The 16,953-nt window shown below is 35.9% G+C and overlaps 1 protein-coding gene across 1 annotated transcript; it reads right to left on the bottom strand.

Annotated features, from left to right (window-relative positions):
• Nucleotides 1–2,203: 2,203 nt before the first annotated feature.
• On the bottom strand, nucleotides 2,204–4,295 carry LOC100030304 (poly(U)-specific endoribonuclease-B-like). Its single transcript, XM_056823915.1, has one exon. The coding sequence runs from the start codon at nucleotides 3,238–3,240 to the stop codon at nucleotides 2,359–2,361; it is 882 nt and encodes a 293-aa protein (XP_056679893.1). The 5' UTR covers nucleotides 3,241–4,295; the 3' UTR covers nucleotides 2,204–2,358.
• Nucleotides 4,296–16,953: the final 12,658 nt, after the last annotated feature.

Below are 16,953 nucleotides of genomic sequence, written 5' to 3' on the forward strand. Positions count from 1 at the left end.
CTAAGGTTCTCCTGGTCTTACTATCTGCTCTGCTAATATTTCCTGCAAACTTTTGGCACTATCAAATTGACTTTGTAATTTAGGAACCCTTGGGACTTTCCAACTGTTCCACTGTTGGACCCTTCAGATTTCAGGGCCTTTCCATCTTCCTTGCAGCTAAGCTTTCTTTCATGTATTTTCTCTGGCAAATAGAGTGTGAGTTACTTGAGAATGAACTCTTGAGTTTTTTTCTGTTTGTATCCTTCATCCTTTGTATTGTGCTTGGCAGACAGTAACCACTCAAAAGTTTTTTAATTCATTCATGCATTCATTTATAACAATGTCAAGAATGACTTTTAATTCCTTCAATACATGCTATTTAGTCACAGGAGAAAAGTTTCACATTTTGAGTACATCCAAACCTTGTTAATACTTTAGAATCATTCCCAATTTGTGTTCTTTATATTTTGTTTCCTTTTCCACCACATATTTATGATCATGCCTGAAGAGTCATACAGAAGTGAGGGCCTCCTGGGGGCAACTGGGTGACTCAATGGATTGAGAGCCAGGCCTAGAGATGGGAAGTCCTAGGTTCAAATATGGCCTCAGACACTTCCTAGATGTGTGATCCTGGGCAAGTCACTTAACCCCCATTGCCTAGCCCTTACCACTCTTTTGTCTTGTAGCCACTACACAGTATTGACTCCAAGAGAGAAGGTAAGGATTTTTTAAAAAGTGAGGGCCTCCACATGCTTACATTTTATCAGAGAAAATAATATGTCCAATATGTTCACATCATTGGTTGTAATCCCTTGTTTCCTTCAAAACTTAGTCTGAACTCTATTCTACATGACTCCTCTTGCTCCACCAGCTACTAGGGTCTTCTCGTATAAAATTCTATTATAAATTTAAGATTAGGGTTAATGTTAGAATTATTATGATGGAATTCTACAGGTGTTTGCTTTGGCAGCACATACATTAAATTTGGGATTCTATAGGAGAATGTCCTAGTAGATGGAGAAGAAAGGAAGGACTTCATCTAAAAGATTACATCCAAACTAAGTTTTGAAGGAAACAAGGGATTTCAAGTGTTGACAGTGAGGAAGAAGTGCATACTAATCTTCAGAAATAGGCATTATCCAGCAAGGTAAACTGAAATAGAACAGAAAGGCAAAAGAGTAGCAGTACCAGATCTTTTTTTTTTTAATGGTCCAAATTAATTAATTTAATTAAATATTCTAAAATAAAATAAAAATGCACACTTGAAATGTGTGTCTGGGAAGAAAGGAGGGAGACAACATGAATCATATAACTTTGGAAAGCTTGTGTGGAAATTTGTTATTAAAGAAAAGATAAAACATAGAAATGCTCCAAAGTAAACAGCAGGAAAGTCAGAACAGCTTTGAAGGTCTCCGGCTGAATTGATTCTAGATTCTCAAAGAAAGGCAAGCCATACATGAGAAAGTGTTGTGGACAAACCTCCTTTCCTACTCTCCTGTGCACATGGTAGGACTCATTCTTTTTCTTGTTAAATTCAGAATGAAAAGAAAAGGCCCAGCTTCAGTGTTCTCATTGGACTCCATCTTGAAAGATTTGTGGCTAGAGTGGGAGAACACCAACCTGTACTGAATGTTGTTGTGATGTAACTAGAGAAGGGGCCTTGGACCAGAAATCTGGGGATCTGGGCTCTGCCTCTCACCCACGGTGTGACCCACTGGGCATCTGCCCTCTCTGGGCCTAAGTCCCAAGAGTGAAATGAAGGGCTTGAGCAGGTGGCCACTGGGCCCCTTCCTTGCTGTTCTCCTGTGAGCTTTCCCTCCCAGAATAGTTGGCATGACACCGGAGAAATCACTTATACAATCATTTGGAAAAGAAGCATAGAGTCCAAGCTGGGGGCCGGGGGGAGGGGGGAATACTTAATTTTCTCTCAATTACATGTAAAAACAATGTTTTGAAAACCTCTCATCTTCTGTCTTAAAATTGACGGTAACTATTGTTTCCAAGACAGAACAGTTGGGGCTAGGCGATGGGGGTTCAGTGACTTGTCCAGGGTCAGAGAGTCTCTGGGATTATCTTGGATCTTTGTCTTGCCAAGAATAATTAGGACATTCACAGTTGGAACAAGCATTTTCAGTGCTGAGAGGAAGAGGAGTGCACGTTTTGTGGTGAAGACTAGGCCCTGACCAGGAAGCACTAACTTATCAAAGGGGCCAGAACCCAGAACTCTTGTTCCCAAGCAGCAGAGCCCCATTTCTACCCTACAAGACAACAGCTTCTGTTCCTCTCTATTCTAATCCTAACCAAAGGCTTTGACCAAGAAGGATTTACCCACCATCCCTCCAGGTTGGGGGCCCCAGCCCAGCCCAGCCAGGGCAAGTTTTAGTACAGATCCTCATTGTTGCTGCTGAACAGTTTGGGGTAGGCAGAACCAATATGGTGGCCCTGGTGGTAGACCACAATTTGGAGCTCATACTCCTCGATGCCGACAAGCACCCTAGTGACCTTCTCCTGGGACTGCAGGAACACAATGGTGAAGAGGGCAAACTCGAACTCAGGGCTCACACCCAAGAAGGTGCTGCCCACAGGTTTCACCAATCCCTTCCAGCTGAACTGAAGGTTCAGCACCTGGTCATCTTCATCAGGCCGGCTCTTGTGCTGCCTGGCCACGTAGCCCTTGTAATCGATGTTGCCCCGCTTCTCCTGCAGGTAGAACTGGACCCAGTTATGGAAGCCCAGGATTTCCTGGCCTTGCCGGGTCTCACCCACAAACACATGCTCAAAACCACAAGAATCAGGCCCTTGGCGTCCATCCCGAGTGTACAGCTGGAACCAGATGCTGTAGAGCTGAGCCTTGAAATCCCTCTGGCTGGGCTTAGATAAGTTTTTCCACACCAGATACTGATGCGCAAGGTTCATCACTTCGGTCTCCAAGATGGCATCCAAAAATCGGTTGTTTTCAGCTTCTTCCTCCAAAGTCAAATTTTCTGCTACCCCTGCAAAGGTCTTAGTGCTTTGCAACCGACCCTCATTCACCCAGAGGAAGAGTGCCTGCGAAGCATGATCAGGGGCCTTGTGGATCCCTTGGGGAACAAAGTCTGCCTTCCCCTGCAGGGAGATGGCATAGTCTCTGCCAGGCCCCAAAAGGTTTAGGTCAGCATCCCACAGTTGGTTGAAGAGTTTTGAGAGTTTGTGATTTAAAACCAGCCTGTAAGCTGGAGGGCCCCTGCTGCCGCCCCCCATCATTGCACCTGTCTCTGCCATACTCCTTTTACACAATCAGATCTTCTTGCACAAGCCTTATGATGCCCGTTTTACAGAGGGCAAAACTGAAGCCCTAGCAACCTGCTGCCCAGTCCCCAAGGCTGGAGTAAGGGGGAGATTCCAGCCAGCGGCTGTCTGACCAAAGAGGCACCCCCATTTCCTCTGAGGGTCCCAAAGGACAATTGAGGGAGGGGCAGGAGGTGGGCTGAGGAGGGAAGAGTCCGGTGCCTGGGGAAGGAGGCTAGCCAGAGGCTGCTAGACCTGGAGCAGCCAGAGACCTTGGGAGAGCCGGCCAGACCCTTTTGGGGGGGGGAGATTGGCCTTGACCCTGGACCCCAGCCCCGCTGGCTCTTACCCGCTCGCCATGCTTACTGGGAGGGGAGCCTGCAGCAGATCTTAAACCATACTACAAAGCATCATACTATAAATCATTAAAACAATCTGGTACTGACTAAGAAATAGAAGGGCAGATCAATGGAATTAGAGTAGGGGTAAATTACTTCAGCGCTCTAGTGTCTAATAAATCTGAAGGTCTCAGCTTCTGGAATAAGAACTCAGTATCTGACAAAAACTGCTTGGAAAAATGGAAAACAGTATCGCAAAAATTACGTTTAGATCAACATATCACACTCTATACCAAAATAAGTTCAAAATGGGTATATGGTTTAGACATAAAGGGTGATATTATAAGTAAATATGGGGAATACAGAATAGTTTACCTGTCAGATCAATGAAGAAGTGAAGAATTTATGACGAAACAAGAGATAGAAAACATTTCAAGATATAAAATGAATAATTTTGATTATATTAAATTAAAACATTTTTGTATAAACAAAACCAATGCAACCAAGATTAGAAGGGAAATAACAAACTAGGAAAAAATTTTTATAACAAATTTCTCTGTCAATGGTCTTATTTTTAAAAATAAAAAGAGTTAAATCAATTTATATGAATATAAGTCATTCCCCAATTGATATATGTTAAATGATATGAATAAGCAGTTTTCAGATGAAGAAATCAAAGTTATCAATAATCATTTGAAAAATATTCTAAATCCCTCTTGATTAGAGAAATGCAAATTAAAACAACTCTGAGGTACTACTTCACACCTATAAGACTGGCCAATAAGACAGTAAAGGAAAATGATAAGTTTTGAAAGGGGTGTGGTAAAATCAAGACACTAAGGCAAGACTTGTGGAGTTGCAAACTGAACCAACCATTTTGGAGGGCAATTTAGAATTATGCCCAACGAGCCATAAAGCAATATATACACTTTGATCCAGTAATAACATTAGTAGGCCTGTATCCCAAAGAGATAAAAAAAATGGGAAAGGACCTGTTTATACAAATGTATTTATAGCCACTCTTTTTGTTATGGCAAAAAATTGGAAACTAAAGGGGTGTGCAACAATTGGGTAATGACTGAACAAATTGTGGTATATTGACAGAGTCATAAGACACAGTCTGACTAAAGTGTCTTATGGCTGTGGGTTTTAAAATTGACAATCAATGACTAAATATTATATTTTATAAAGTTTTATTAATAATAACTAAAGCAAAAGAACTTCAGCCCAGTTGCAGGTTCAAAAGAGAAAGAAGGAGGGGTTACAGCCACTTAAATAAAATTACGCAAAACGTGGGGATACAGGAAAATGGAACCCTGGGAAAAACCAAGGGACTTCTGGGAGATGAAGTCCAAAGGCTGAAGATCTCCATTTATACATATTCCCCCTATGATCCTATTGGGAAACTAGTTTTTCAAAAGAATCATGAAAACATAATCAACTTAAAAATTGCAATAATTTGGGGATAAAAGGAAAAGGAAACAAAATCAATGATTACTAGTTTCACAAAAAGCCAATTTGGGGGCAGTCCCCTTTGGCATAAGAGTGTACATTCAAAACAAAGACATTTCAACCCCCCATAGTTCAATTCACATCCCAAAGTTCACTCTGGATCTTCTGGTACAGCATGTGATCTCTGCAGGCATCTATCTTCATGAGGCATTCTGGATTCTGGGAGGTAGCAAGTTTCTTATCCTAAAATTGCTCAAATTTAAATCAAATCTCACAACAATAACTTGGCCCTCCTGAGGTGAATAATAACAAACATGTGATTGTGTTATGAGGCATATAAATCAATTTGCAAAAGAAAATTAAAAAATCCATGAAAATATCCAAATAAAAGAGAAATTTAACTTGTGAATGAAATACAAAATGTAAAAGTCTTATGTCTAAAATAAAATCTACGTAAAGGAAAAACAAATCTATAATAGGTCCTTGAATCAGGGCCAAATTAAAATGATTTAAGCAATTATGCATTTACCTAATCAGTAGCCAGAACTACAGAAAGTTTGCCACACTATGAAAGACAGAAAAGGAAATAGATTATAGGAGCCAGGTAGGAGCCAAATTTGAGATACTTGGTAAAATGTGGGACAAGGAAGACCTGCCTTTAATACATGTTAAACAGCCGCAAACTCAAACACCCAACACTTCAAGTCCTCTTGTCTTGTCTCAAAATTACATAAACCCCATCGGGATGGGTTGGTCTCTTTGACCTTGTGCTTGATTGGTACTATGCCGTTTAGCTTTGTGCTTCTTTGGCACTGGGCAATGGCTCTTTTTTATTCTCTTGTCCTGGAATCAGACAGAATCATTAAGCAAAGTCCCATAAATTTTTTTTAAACAATCACGGGCATCATTTTTATAGACTAAAGCTGTTTGGGCCTGCATTAATTTTAGAACAAATGTATTTAAAACTTATATTACTGCAAAACAAAAAAAATGAAAGAAAAATCTTCTCAATACTGGCTGACATGTGCTTCAAATATAAAAAGGAGAGAAAAAAATAAAACTCAGATACTGTATTGCCCATGCAATAAAAAGTTTTTTTAAAAAGTTTTAAAAATCAAAAATATATAGTTGAAAATCAGTGACACACTGTGTCAGCTATGTGTGAGTACAAAATGATTTTCAGAATAAAACAGTAATACAGTAGATAATGAATATTTAAGGAAGTACCAAAGTCCCCAAAATTCACAATAGCCCAGTTAATTATAATAGCAAACAAATGCACTATCATATTTCACATAAGTTGCTGTATGACATAAAAAAAACCTATGAAATGATGGATATTTGTCACAATTTTTACAGATGTAGCAAATCTTTCAACCTTGGCAAACATATTTTTAAATGAAGTAAAACTTATTTGGGTCTAGAAGATCATCAAGAAATCTAGATTGTTCTGCTAAAAGTAAATTAAAATGAAGAGTTTTGTAGGAGTTCTTTTTTCTGGCTTCCTGATACATATAAATGCTTTGGTAGGAATGTTTCTTTGTTTCTCTACCTTCAACACAACATTATTTATTTTATATATATATGTGTATATATATATATATATATATATATACACATATATATATAAAATATCATCCATTCAGAAACTACTAGTTATGTAAAATTATTTCTGAAGACCACTTAAAATTATAATTAAATTCTTAGCTTATTAAATTCTCTAAAGGTTTTATATAATTTAACCAGTTTTGTTGAAATCCATCCATTCATCATCTATGTAACAATTAACAAAGGCAACATGTGAACTTCAATGGATCTAGTAAAAAAAAGTTTGGGCAAGATGTTCATGGGTTTATACAGAGATATTTTGTTCTTTAGCAGAGGTAAAGGTACAAATTAAAGATCAATATAGGCAAAACATAGTATCTTAAAATGGTTCAGTATAACAGAAAGGTATTGACTAGATTAATACAGATAAACAAAAAAATTTAAAACTTAAAGCAATCATTAAATACAATAATATAAACGAAGGTACAGACAGGCAGGGCAGTCAAAATCCTTTTCACCAATCCCAATAGACTTGTTCACTATTATAGGAGGAGAATAAACTCAAATAGTTAGCAAGAAACTTCCAGATCTCTTTTAAAGTTTACTTCCCTTCCCCCAGTATTTCATTATTCATTTAGATTTCATTTGTCAGAAGTCTGAATTTCCTCATAGAAGCACAGGGCAGAATCTCCATTCTGCATGTTGAGGGCATTTAAGACTTTTAGAACTTTGTCAAAATATTTCAGGTTGGCTTGTAGTTTAAGCAGGCTAGCTTGTGGCATATTCTTGAGGAGAAGGAAATAAAGTGGGAAATCTCCAATAAAAATAAAAAGTCCCAGGATAAGAATTAAACAATATGCACTTTTTAGGTCTACCAACTAAAACTGTTGTTTCAGAGTTTCAAGCATGCTTTGCAATAGCTATTTTTCCTAAAAGAGGCTGAATGGGGTTTATTTAAAAAGTAAACAGAAAGAGGCAAAACTTTGAGAGAAAACAATAGCATTTTTGAATATGAGAGAAATATACTTCTTCTTGGGGTTTTGGGTCCAGAGAAAGAACGAAAAAAAATCAGGCTTATTCTCCAGAACTGACTTTAAAATTTACTGATTTTGAACTAACTGACCTCCCTGTGAAAAATCTTTAGTAACAGTCTTCTAAACTAGGCGTCCAGGATAAGCTTTAAAAAAATCTGCTTGAAAATTAGAAGGTGTAGTGTTCTTTTCTCCATGCTGAAAACTGCTTATGGCAGGCTAGAAACACACAAGTGGAGGGTGGAAAGGGTTTGGGGTGGAAAGATTTTTATGTCACCCTCTGAAAAAAAGAATGGCTGGGATTGGCAGGCTCTGGTGGTGGGTCTGGTCTCAGCAAGAGGAGGATCCAAGCTGCATGAAGAGCAGTAAGGAATCACTGGCCAAGTAGATGAACAGGAGAAACAGCAGGCAACAGCAGGCAGCAGGGTGGGGCTGGAGTGCATACACACACTGGACCCTCATGGTGGGCAGGGACCCAGCAAACTTTGGCCTGAATATAAAGAAGGAAACTATAAGCAAATTAGGTGAACACAGAATAGTATACTTGTCAGATCTTTGGGAAAGGAAAGACTTTAAAACCAAACAAGGGCTAGAAAAAAATCACAAAATGTAAAATCAATAATTTTGATTACATCAAATTAAAAAGTTTTTGTACAAACAAAACTAATGCATCCAAAATTAGAAGGGAAGCAACAAATTGGGAAACAATCTTCATTACAAAAACCTTTGACAAAAGCTCTAATTACTCAAATTTATAAAGAACTAAACCAATTGTACAAAAAATCAAGCATTCTCCAATTGATAAATGGGCAAGGGACATGAATAGACAATTTTCAGTTAAAGAAATAAAAACTATTAATAAACACATGAAAAAGTGCTCTAAATCTCTAATAATGAGAGAAATGCAAATCAAAACAGCTCTGAGGTATCACCTGACACCTAGCAGATTGGCTAACATGACAGCAAAGGAAAGTAATGAATGCTGGAGTGGGTGTGGCAAAGTTGGGACATTAATGCATTGCTGGTGGAGTTGTGAATTGATCCAACCATTCTGGAGGGCAATTTGCAACTATGCCCAAAGGGCAATAAAAGACTGTCTGCCATAGCACTGCTGGGTTTGTACCCCAAGAGATAATAAGGAAAAAAAAAACCTGTACAAGAATATTCATAGCTGCGCTCTTTGTGGTGGCAAAATATTGGAAAATGAGGGGATACCCTTCAATTGGGGAATGGCTGACCAAATTGTGGTATATGTTGGTGATGGAATAGTACTGTGCTCAAATGAATAATAAAGTGGAGGAATTCAATGGGGACTGGAACAACTTCCAGGAACTGATGTGTAGTGAGAGGAGCAGAACCAGGAGAACATTGTACACAGAGACTGATACACTGTGGCACAATCTAATGTAATGAACTTCTCCATTAGTGGCAATGTAGCGATCCTGAACAACTTGGAGGAATCTAGGAGGAAAAACCACTATCCACATTAAGAGGAAACACAGTGGGAGTAAAAACACCGAAGAAAAACAACTGCTTGAATACATGGGTCGAAGGGATATGGTTAGGGATATAGACTCTAAATGAACATCCTAGTGCAAACAACAACAAGGAAATAGGTTTTGATCAAGGACACAAGTAATACCCAATGAAATTGTGTGTCGGCTGCGGGAAGGGTGAGTGGAGGGGAGGGAGGGAAATAAAGGGAGTATTGTAACCAAAAAAATTAAATTAAATTAAAATTTGAAAAAAGAATGATGAACAGAATGATTTCAGAATGAGCTGGAAAGACCTTCTTGGGCTGATGCTGAGTGAAGTAAGCAGAACCAACAAAATAATTGTACACAGTAACAGCAATATTTTGGATTCTTAACTGTGATAGACTGCTATTATTGGCAATACAATGATCCAGGACAATTCTAAGGGACTAATGACAAAGAATGTTATCCACCTCTGGAAAGAGCACTGTTGGAGTCAGAATGCAGGTGAAATTGTTTTGAACTGTTAATTTGGGTTTATATTTTGGGGTTTGGGTTTTATAAAATTATTAACTTTCAAAAATGAATAATATGGACATATTTTGCCTCATATGGCATGTATAGCTCAGATAAAAGTGCCTGTCAGAACTGGGAAGGGCAAAGGAAAGAAAGGAGGAAGATATATGCAATCATATTTCTTAGAAAAACTTTTATGGAAATTTGCAATTACATGTAATTGGTAAAAAATAAAAATATTTAAAAAAAAGAAGTGCAAAGGATTGGTATAGTGGAAAAAATGACAAATTTAGAATCAATGGACCTAGATTCAAATCTGCTCTGTTACTACTTGACTATACAATTTCCTGTAACTCATTTAACTTCCTTAGGACTCAGTCCTTAGCTGTAAATTGGGAGTGAGGGGTAGGGGTAGACTAGATGATGTCTAAGCTGATGTCTACTCCAGCAGTTAATAAATATAATGTTCATCAAAAAACAAAAAAGACAGAAGAGAAACCAAGAGAGGGTCATAAAAACTCAACAAGAGGAAGCAATCATCAGCATCAAGTGTTCCAGAGAAGCAAAGGATAGAACTGAACAAAGGGCTATCAAATACACCAATAAAGAAATTTTTGTTACCTATGGAGAGATCAGTTTTAGTTGAGTAATGGGGAAAGAAGTCAAATTATGATGGGTTGAGTACATGGGAGAAGAATTATAAACAATGATTATGAATGGATGAATGAAGCATTTATTAAGTGTTTACTAAGTGCAAAACAGCTTTTTCTAAGAGGTTAGATAAATAGGAAGAAGAGATAAAGGATGATAGTTTGAGGGTCTACTGGTAGTTTTAAAAGTCTATGGTAGACTTGGGTGTGTTTGTAAACAGTAAGATAGGAATAAGCAGACATAGAGGGATTAAAGAGTAATCAGAGAATGAGGATGATACAGAGGAGAATCTATTGGGGAAATCACGAGGTGATTAATGGTACACATAGAGGGTTTAGGCTTGACAGGAAGAAGTTCTCTTCAGATACTGTAATAAAAGAGGATATGATAAATTATATCAAAGGGTTTTGAAATAAAGGGCAAAAGAAAGAAATCACAAGAATGATCTCTATTTTCTCAGTTATGTATGAAGTGAGGTCCTCAGCCAACATGTTGGGTAAAGGATGAGATGGTGTAGGAGTTTTGATGAGAAAAGAGAAAGTTTGAAATAGTTTCTGTTGGGAAGTGGGATAGGGGTTCGACTAGAGAGGAATAAAAAGATCGCCTTTCTCAGAGGAATTAGGACCTAATCAAGTAAGGTAATCTAAATTTCTAGGAGACCCCATCAAGTTGGTTATGTTATTTCCTCCAGTTCTTTTGAGTAAAACATAAGCAGGAAGATAGTGGGATTGATCAAGGGATTAGGCAAATGATCTAGGTTTGGGGTGTGAGAATCAGTTAGAAATGGGGGCAAGAGCACAGCATACATTCTGCTTTAAAAGTTGTCTAAAATCATCCATTTTCACATAATAAATTTAGTTTAGTCCTCAGATTCCTCAAATTAAAAGTTTAAGAGCAAATATAGCATTGCCACTCTGAGAAAAAACAAATAGAAAACACTCTAAGTGAAAGTAGCAGGGGATTGATAGAGGTGGTAAATTGAATTAATGAATTAGCCTTCTGTAAGAGGAGTTGCCATTATGAAGTCTATTTATATAACTTTTATACAAGGAGGGATTATAATGTCCTTTCTGGTCGATTATAATTACAATGTCATTTTAAGGATAATTCCATCTTTCAGTACAAAATTAATTCCCACCAAATGCACACTAGTTCTTTGACAAGTTTATGGTGGTGCCAGCACTTTAAATGTCTTCTTTAAAAACTAATCATGCTTATTTACCCTGTTTGACCCTTATGATTAATTTGCAGTCTAATCAATTATATAATGAGTCTCATTTTAATCCATAAAAATCCCTAAATCATTTCCTCATCAGATGAAAGAATGTTTTTTTTTTCCCCTGGTCCATATACCCATGTGTAAAGATCCAAGTGTTTATTTCTAATGATCAATTAAAAGGCCATTTTTAGATTAATATTTTGCCATGAGATTATGTCTGTTTCTCTTGGTAATTTCTCTACATATGGATCTTTTAAAGGCCTCAGAAGCTATTTTCTGCCACTTCTGTGGTATAAAAATTTGCTTCTTTAGTGCTAGCTGAGTCTCATTAGCCTGGAGTAGGTGAGAAAGGCTTGAAAAATCAGATGATTCTCAGTAATCTTTGGGTAGATGAATATCCCTCATACAGCAGATTCCTTCTCATTTTGTTCTCCTCTTGCAGTTGCTGAAAGCAGGTTCAGCAAATTGTTTAATGTCCCTGGTCTGATCCTTTTTCCCCATGACAAACCAATTCCCTTTCTGCTATACAGCCTGAATCCCAACACAGGACTCTTGGCTTAGATTTGCAGTTCTCACACTATACTCCCTCCTGATTCCTCAAATTCCCTGCTAGAAGCTTCCTTATGTCTTGCCTATTTACTGATGGGAAAACTATCACTTTTTTTTCATAGACAGAAGTCATATTTCATTTCATGTTCTATGAAGCAATATATGTATACAGGTATAAAAAAAAAGGAAAGAATATAATTTTTCATTCTAAATCCTTCATTGTGACTGAAGGCAACACAGTACAAGTCTTTCGTATTTGAATAAAAAGAATTAACATATCTATGGTACTTTAAGGCTTTCATGGCTCCTTTCCAGACTGGGTGGCACAGTGGATAGCTTTTTGCAGACTGGGTGGCAGAGTGCATAGTTCATTTGAATACTGGGTTGTACAGTGGCTAGCTCACTGGACTAGAAGTCAGGAAGTTCTGAGCTCAAATCTAGCCTTACACACTTATTATATTTGTGCAGTTCTGGGCAAATCAATCTTTGCCTCAATTTCCTCATCTATATAATGGAATGTTAGGCTTGTTTGGAAGATAAAATAATTTGTTTTTGTTAATACTTCATAAACCTTAAAACCCCATATAAAGGCTAGTCATTACAATAACCCTCTGATTCTGTTATCATTCCTATTTTATATATTAGGAAACTAGTGCTGAGATAGGTTAAGTGACTTACCCAGGATCGCACAGTAAGTGGCTGAGGTTGGATTTGAACTCAGGTCTTCTTAATTCCAAGTCAGGTTCTCTGACCACTGTGCAACCGAGCTCTCTCTGTGTAGGTATCTGCTGAAATAGGAATAATAACAATAATTTTATGATAAAGATTTTATAGATAATATATTTGGATCTCATGATATCTCTATGATACAAATATTATCAGTTCATTTTAAAGGTAGTAAAAATGAAGTGAAAAGAGATTAAATGGGACATGTAATTAATATATGATGGGGCTGATACCAAATCCAGGCACATCTAATTTCAAGTTTTAGGTACATTCCACTGCTATACTGTTGTTTCGATAATTACATGAATAGCTTATAACAAATTCATTGAATGTGCTCTATTAGGATAAATAGTAAATAAAATGTCAACATATATTGCATTAGGTACTTAATAAATATTTATTGAATGAATGAAAGCATGATAGAAATAAGATAATCACAAAGACTTTTCTGTTGCATTTCTTTCTTTTTTTTAACTTTTTTTTAACTTTTACCTTCTGTCTTGGAGTATTGGTTCCAAGACAGAAGAGTGGTAAGGGCTAGGCAATGGAGGTCAAGTGACTTGCTCAGGATCACACAGCTGGCAAGTGTCTGAGGCCAGATTTGAACCTGGGACCTCCCATCTCTAGGCCTGGCTCTCAATCCACTGAGCCACCCAGCTACCCCCTGCATTTCTTGCTATACCCAAAAATCCAAGTTTGATGTCTCATTGTGGCAAAGAACTGACTATGGGTTTCCACAGGCTATGAAATACAATGAAAACTCTGGTAGATTCTATCATTTTGGAAAAACTTTGCTTTTGGTCATTTTAATAGCTAATGACTATTTGCTAAGGGTTAGTCTTGCTTAATATGGAAAACCTCATCGATATTATGTTGTCCACCAGAAAATGAATTCTTTGGCCATGGAAACCCATGAATAAAAGAGAATTACAAAATGGCTCTGGACATACCTTTCTGCTTCTCTGGTGATGGTGGCAGAGTGGCATAAAGGGGAGAAAGGATCATCCATTTTTAAAAAACTACTAATCAATAATGGTACTCTAATGTGAGAAATTTTCAAATGAATAAGAACTTAATAAAATACTAGAGGATCAAAATAATATAAATTTCACATTTTCACTACAAATGAGTGCAGAAATAAAAAAGAAGCTTGTAGGTAAATAGGTGACTCATGGTTATGTTGGGAAAAGTGAATATGTCAAGAGATAGAATATCATTAAATATTTGATCATTTCAACTTACAGTGTTTACAGTGAGCTTAACAACAACAAAAAAGACCCCTATTTAAAGGGTTACATTTTATGTACCAATAATCCATTACAAAAAATAAAGAGGTATAAAAGATATAACATGGAGAAAAAATCTTGAATCTTGAGAGAATCTATGAGTTAAATCAATATAGTACAAGGAACTCTATCAGATTTTAAAAATAAAGAGAGCACTGGCTTTGGTATTATATGGAAACCTCATATCTGTGTGTCATGAATAATATTTTCAAGAAAGTAATGGGGGAAGCACTTCTCTGTCAGTTGTCTATAGGTAATCAGATCATCAATTTGTTAAGACAAAGACTAATGTTGATGCTAAATTAGAAAAAAGCATAAAAATAAGATGATATATCATGCATTGAAAACAATTCTAATCTGACCTGTTGAAAGATGTTGTTGATGACAAAAAAAATAAAATAAAAAAGAGTATTAAGTGTAAAGATCAACATGAGATGGAAGTTTAACTAATGAAAAATAATCATCACAATATGAAGGTCAAAGAAGCCTAGGCACTGACTCAGTCAGTAAACATTTAATCTAATTATCAGGTAGGGGGTATGTGGCAGTCAAAATCAATATTGATTTAAGACAAAAATTCATTAAAATATTATAAGGGAGGAAAGTGGAACATAGCAAATATAACATTAACTTGTAAAACACTGTAGAATAATTAGAAAATATATTTATAGAAAGTCTAATTAATCCATTTGTTACAAGAGCATTTTAAGATGAAATCAGATCAATAAAAAACAGAAAACTGAAAATATCTAGCATCATTTCTATAACAAACTACTTTTGTGACTAATATCTATTTCATATCTATTAACATTGATGACATATTGTACTTATATTTTAACAAAGCATTTTGCAAAATCTTTTATGGTATTTTTATGAAAAAGATGGGGAGATATGGGATAGATGATTGTATATTTAGAAGGATTTGGAACTAGCTGAATGATCTAGCAATCATTGATGATTTGATATTTTCTAGGAGAGTACTCTATGTTTCTATTCTTTGGTGCCATTTGATACTTTTGCAATTATATTTTGGATATGATATTTATGTAAGAATAAAGGAATGGATACTTTCATTATCAAAATTATTCATGTTATAAGATTTGAATTAATAACTAACATGTTAGATGACAGAGACAGGATTTGAAATGATATTAAGAGTTTAGGATTTTAGACCACATCAAATAAAATAAAATTTTATTTTAAAGTCTTAAATTTGGGTTCACAGAGTCAAATTCATGAGTAAAAGTTAGGAAAGATATGTTTGGAAAACAGTTTAGGTAGTGAGATTTTCCAGATGCTCAGGTTAGTAGATGACATTGAACTGATATTATGAATCTCCAATAATTATATTTCTCAAATAAAATTCATGCCACTCAAAGTAGTCTAAAAATACATAGCTGTGTATTTACAGGTTTTAGTTTTCCCAGGCACTTATAGCATCTCAGAATTTGAGAACTGAAAGGTACTTCAGTGATCATCTAGTCCAATTCATATACAATATAATCCTAATATACAGAATACTCTGTGAACCATTCAATGTACTTGACGAATTTTTAAAAGTTTGATATTTCATTGTCCCTCTATTACATTGAAAACAATTAACCTTTTTTTCTTTTTAAATTTTGAGCCCTGAATTTTCTCCCTCTGAAGAATTTCTAGAAAAGGAAAATTATTATGTCTCTAGTTTATACACTCCACTTTTAAACTGTTTTAATGGTTAGAATTTTTTTCTTTAGACTTAATTTTAAAATTTGTATCTTTGTAGATTTCATTCATTATCTGGGTTCTATCCTCAGGAGCCAAGTAGAACAAGTTGAATTTTTCTTCCACATGATAATCTTTCAGATACTTGAAAATAGCCATCAGAAGAGTATTCTCTGAGTTTTCTCTTCCCCAGGATAAATATCTCCAGTTCCATTTATTGATCTTTACATGGACCCAAATCTCTTCAACATCCTGGTTTCTCTTCTCTGGGTTCTCTCCAGCTAACCAATGTCTTTATTAAACAATAGTGCTCAGAATTGACACAACCTCAATTGTGGTTTGCCAAAGTTAATGTTTAGTGGAAAAAATGTCTTCCAATTGTCAGAATCTGTCTCAACTTATCCCAAGATCTTTTTTTTTTTTACTGCTATATCACTCTGCTGATTCAAATTGAGTCTTTAATCTACTAAAACTTCCATTTTTCCCCCAAGATGACTTTCATACAACATTAGCCATGCCATCTTGCTTTGGTAAAGTTGGTATTTTCTACACAAGGGTCAGAATTTATATTCCTTTCTACTGAATTTTATCTTATTAGATTCAGTTCAATGCTAAATAAATCCTAGGAAGATGCTGACAGTATTTAACTTTCCCATTTATTTGTCTTCTGAAACATTGATGAGCATGCCACATGTATCTAAGTCATTTACAAAAAATGCTGCATAGAACAGATCTTTAAGGAACTTTATTAGAAATTCTGGCTATACTTACCTTGATTATTGACAACTACTTAATCTGTCAGATAAACCAAACAATTTTGAACCTCTTTAATTTTATTGGCATCTAACCCACATTTTCCCACTTTTTTACAAGTATAATATGAGATACATTATCAAAATCTTTACTACTATTTAGGTAAATGTTATCCACTGAATTTACCTCATCTATTAATTTTATGTTTATCATGAATTCATATCAAAGAAAGGCCATGAGGTCATTTTGGAATATTGTTTTCTTGATAAAGCCATCTAAGATCTTTGTTATCACTACTTCTGTTTTTAAAATATTCATGAAACATCTTCTTAGTGATCTATTTAATAATTTCTCAGAAATCAAAGTTAAGCTCACAGGCTTTGGGACTAAAGGTTGTTCTCTTCCATTTTTGAATGATAAAAACAACATTTTGTCATTCTCCGAACTTTGGTACCTCTC

Source organism: Monodelphis domestica, chromosome 3 (genome assembly GCF_027887165.1).
Source record: "Monodelphis domestica isolate mMonDom1 chromosome 3, mMonDom1.pri, whole genome shotgun sequence".
Classification (NCBI taxonomy): Eukaryota; Metazoa; Chordata; class Mammalia; order Didelphimorphia; family Didelphidae; genus Monodelphis; species Monodelphis domestica.

What these genes read in the sequence shown, in the direction of transcription:
- LOC100030304 (XM_056823915.1), bottom strand. Translation starts at nt 3,240, where the DNA reads ATGGCAGAGACAGGTGCAATGATGGGGGGCGGCAGCAGGGGCCCTCCA.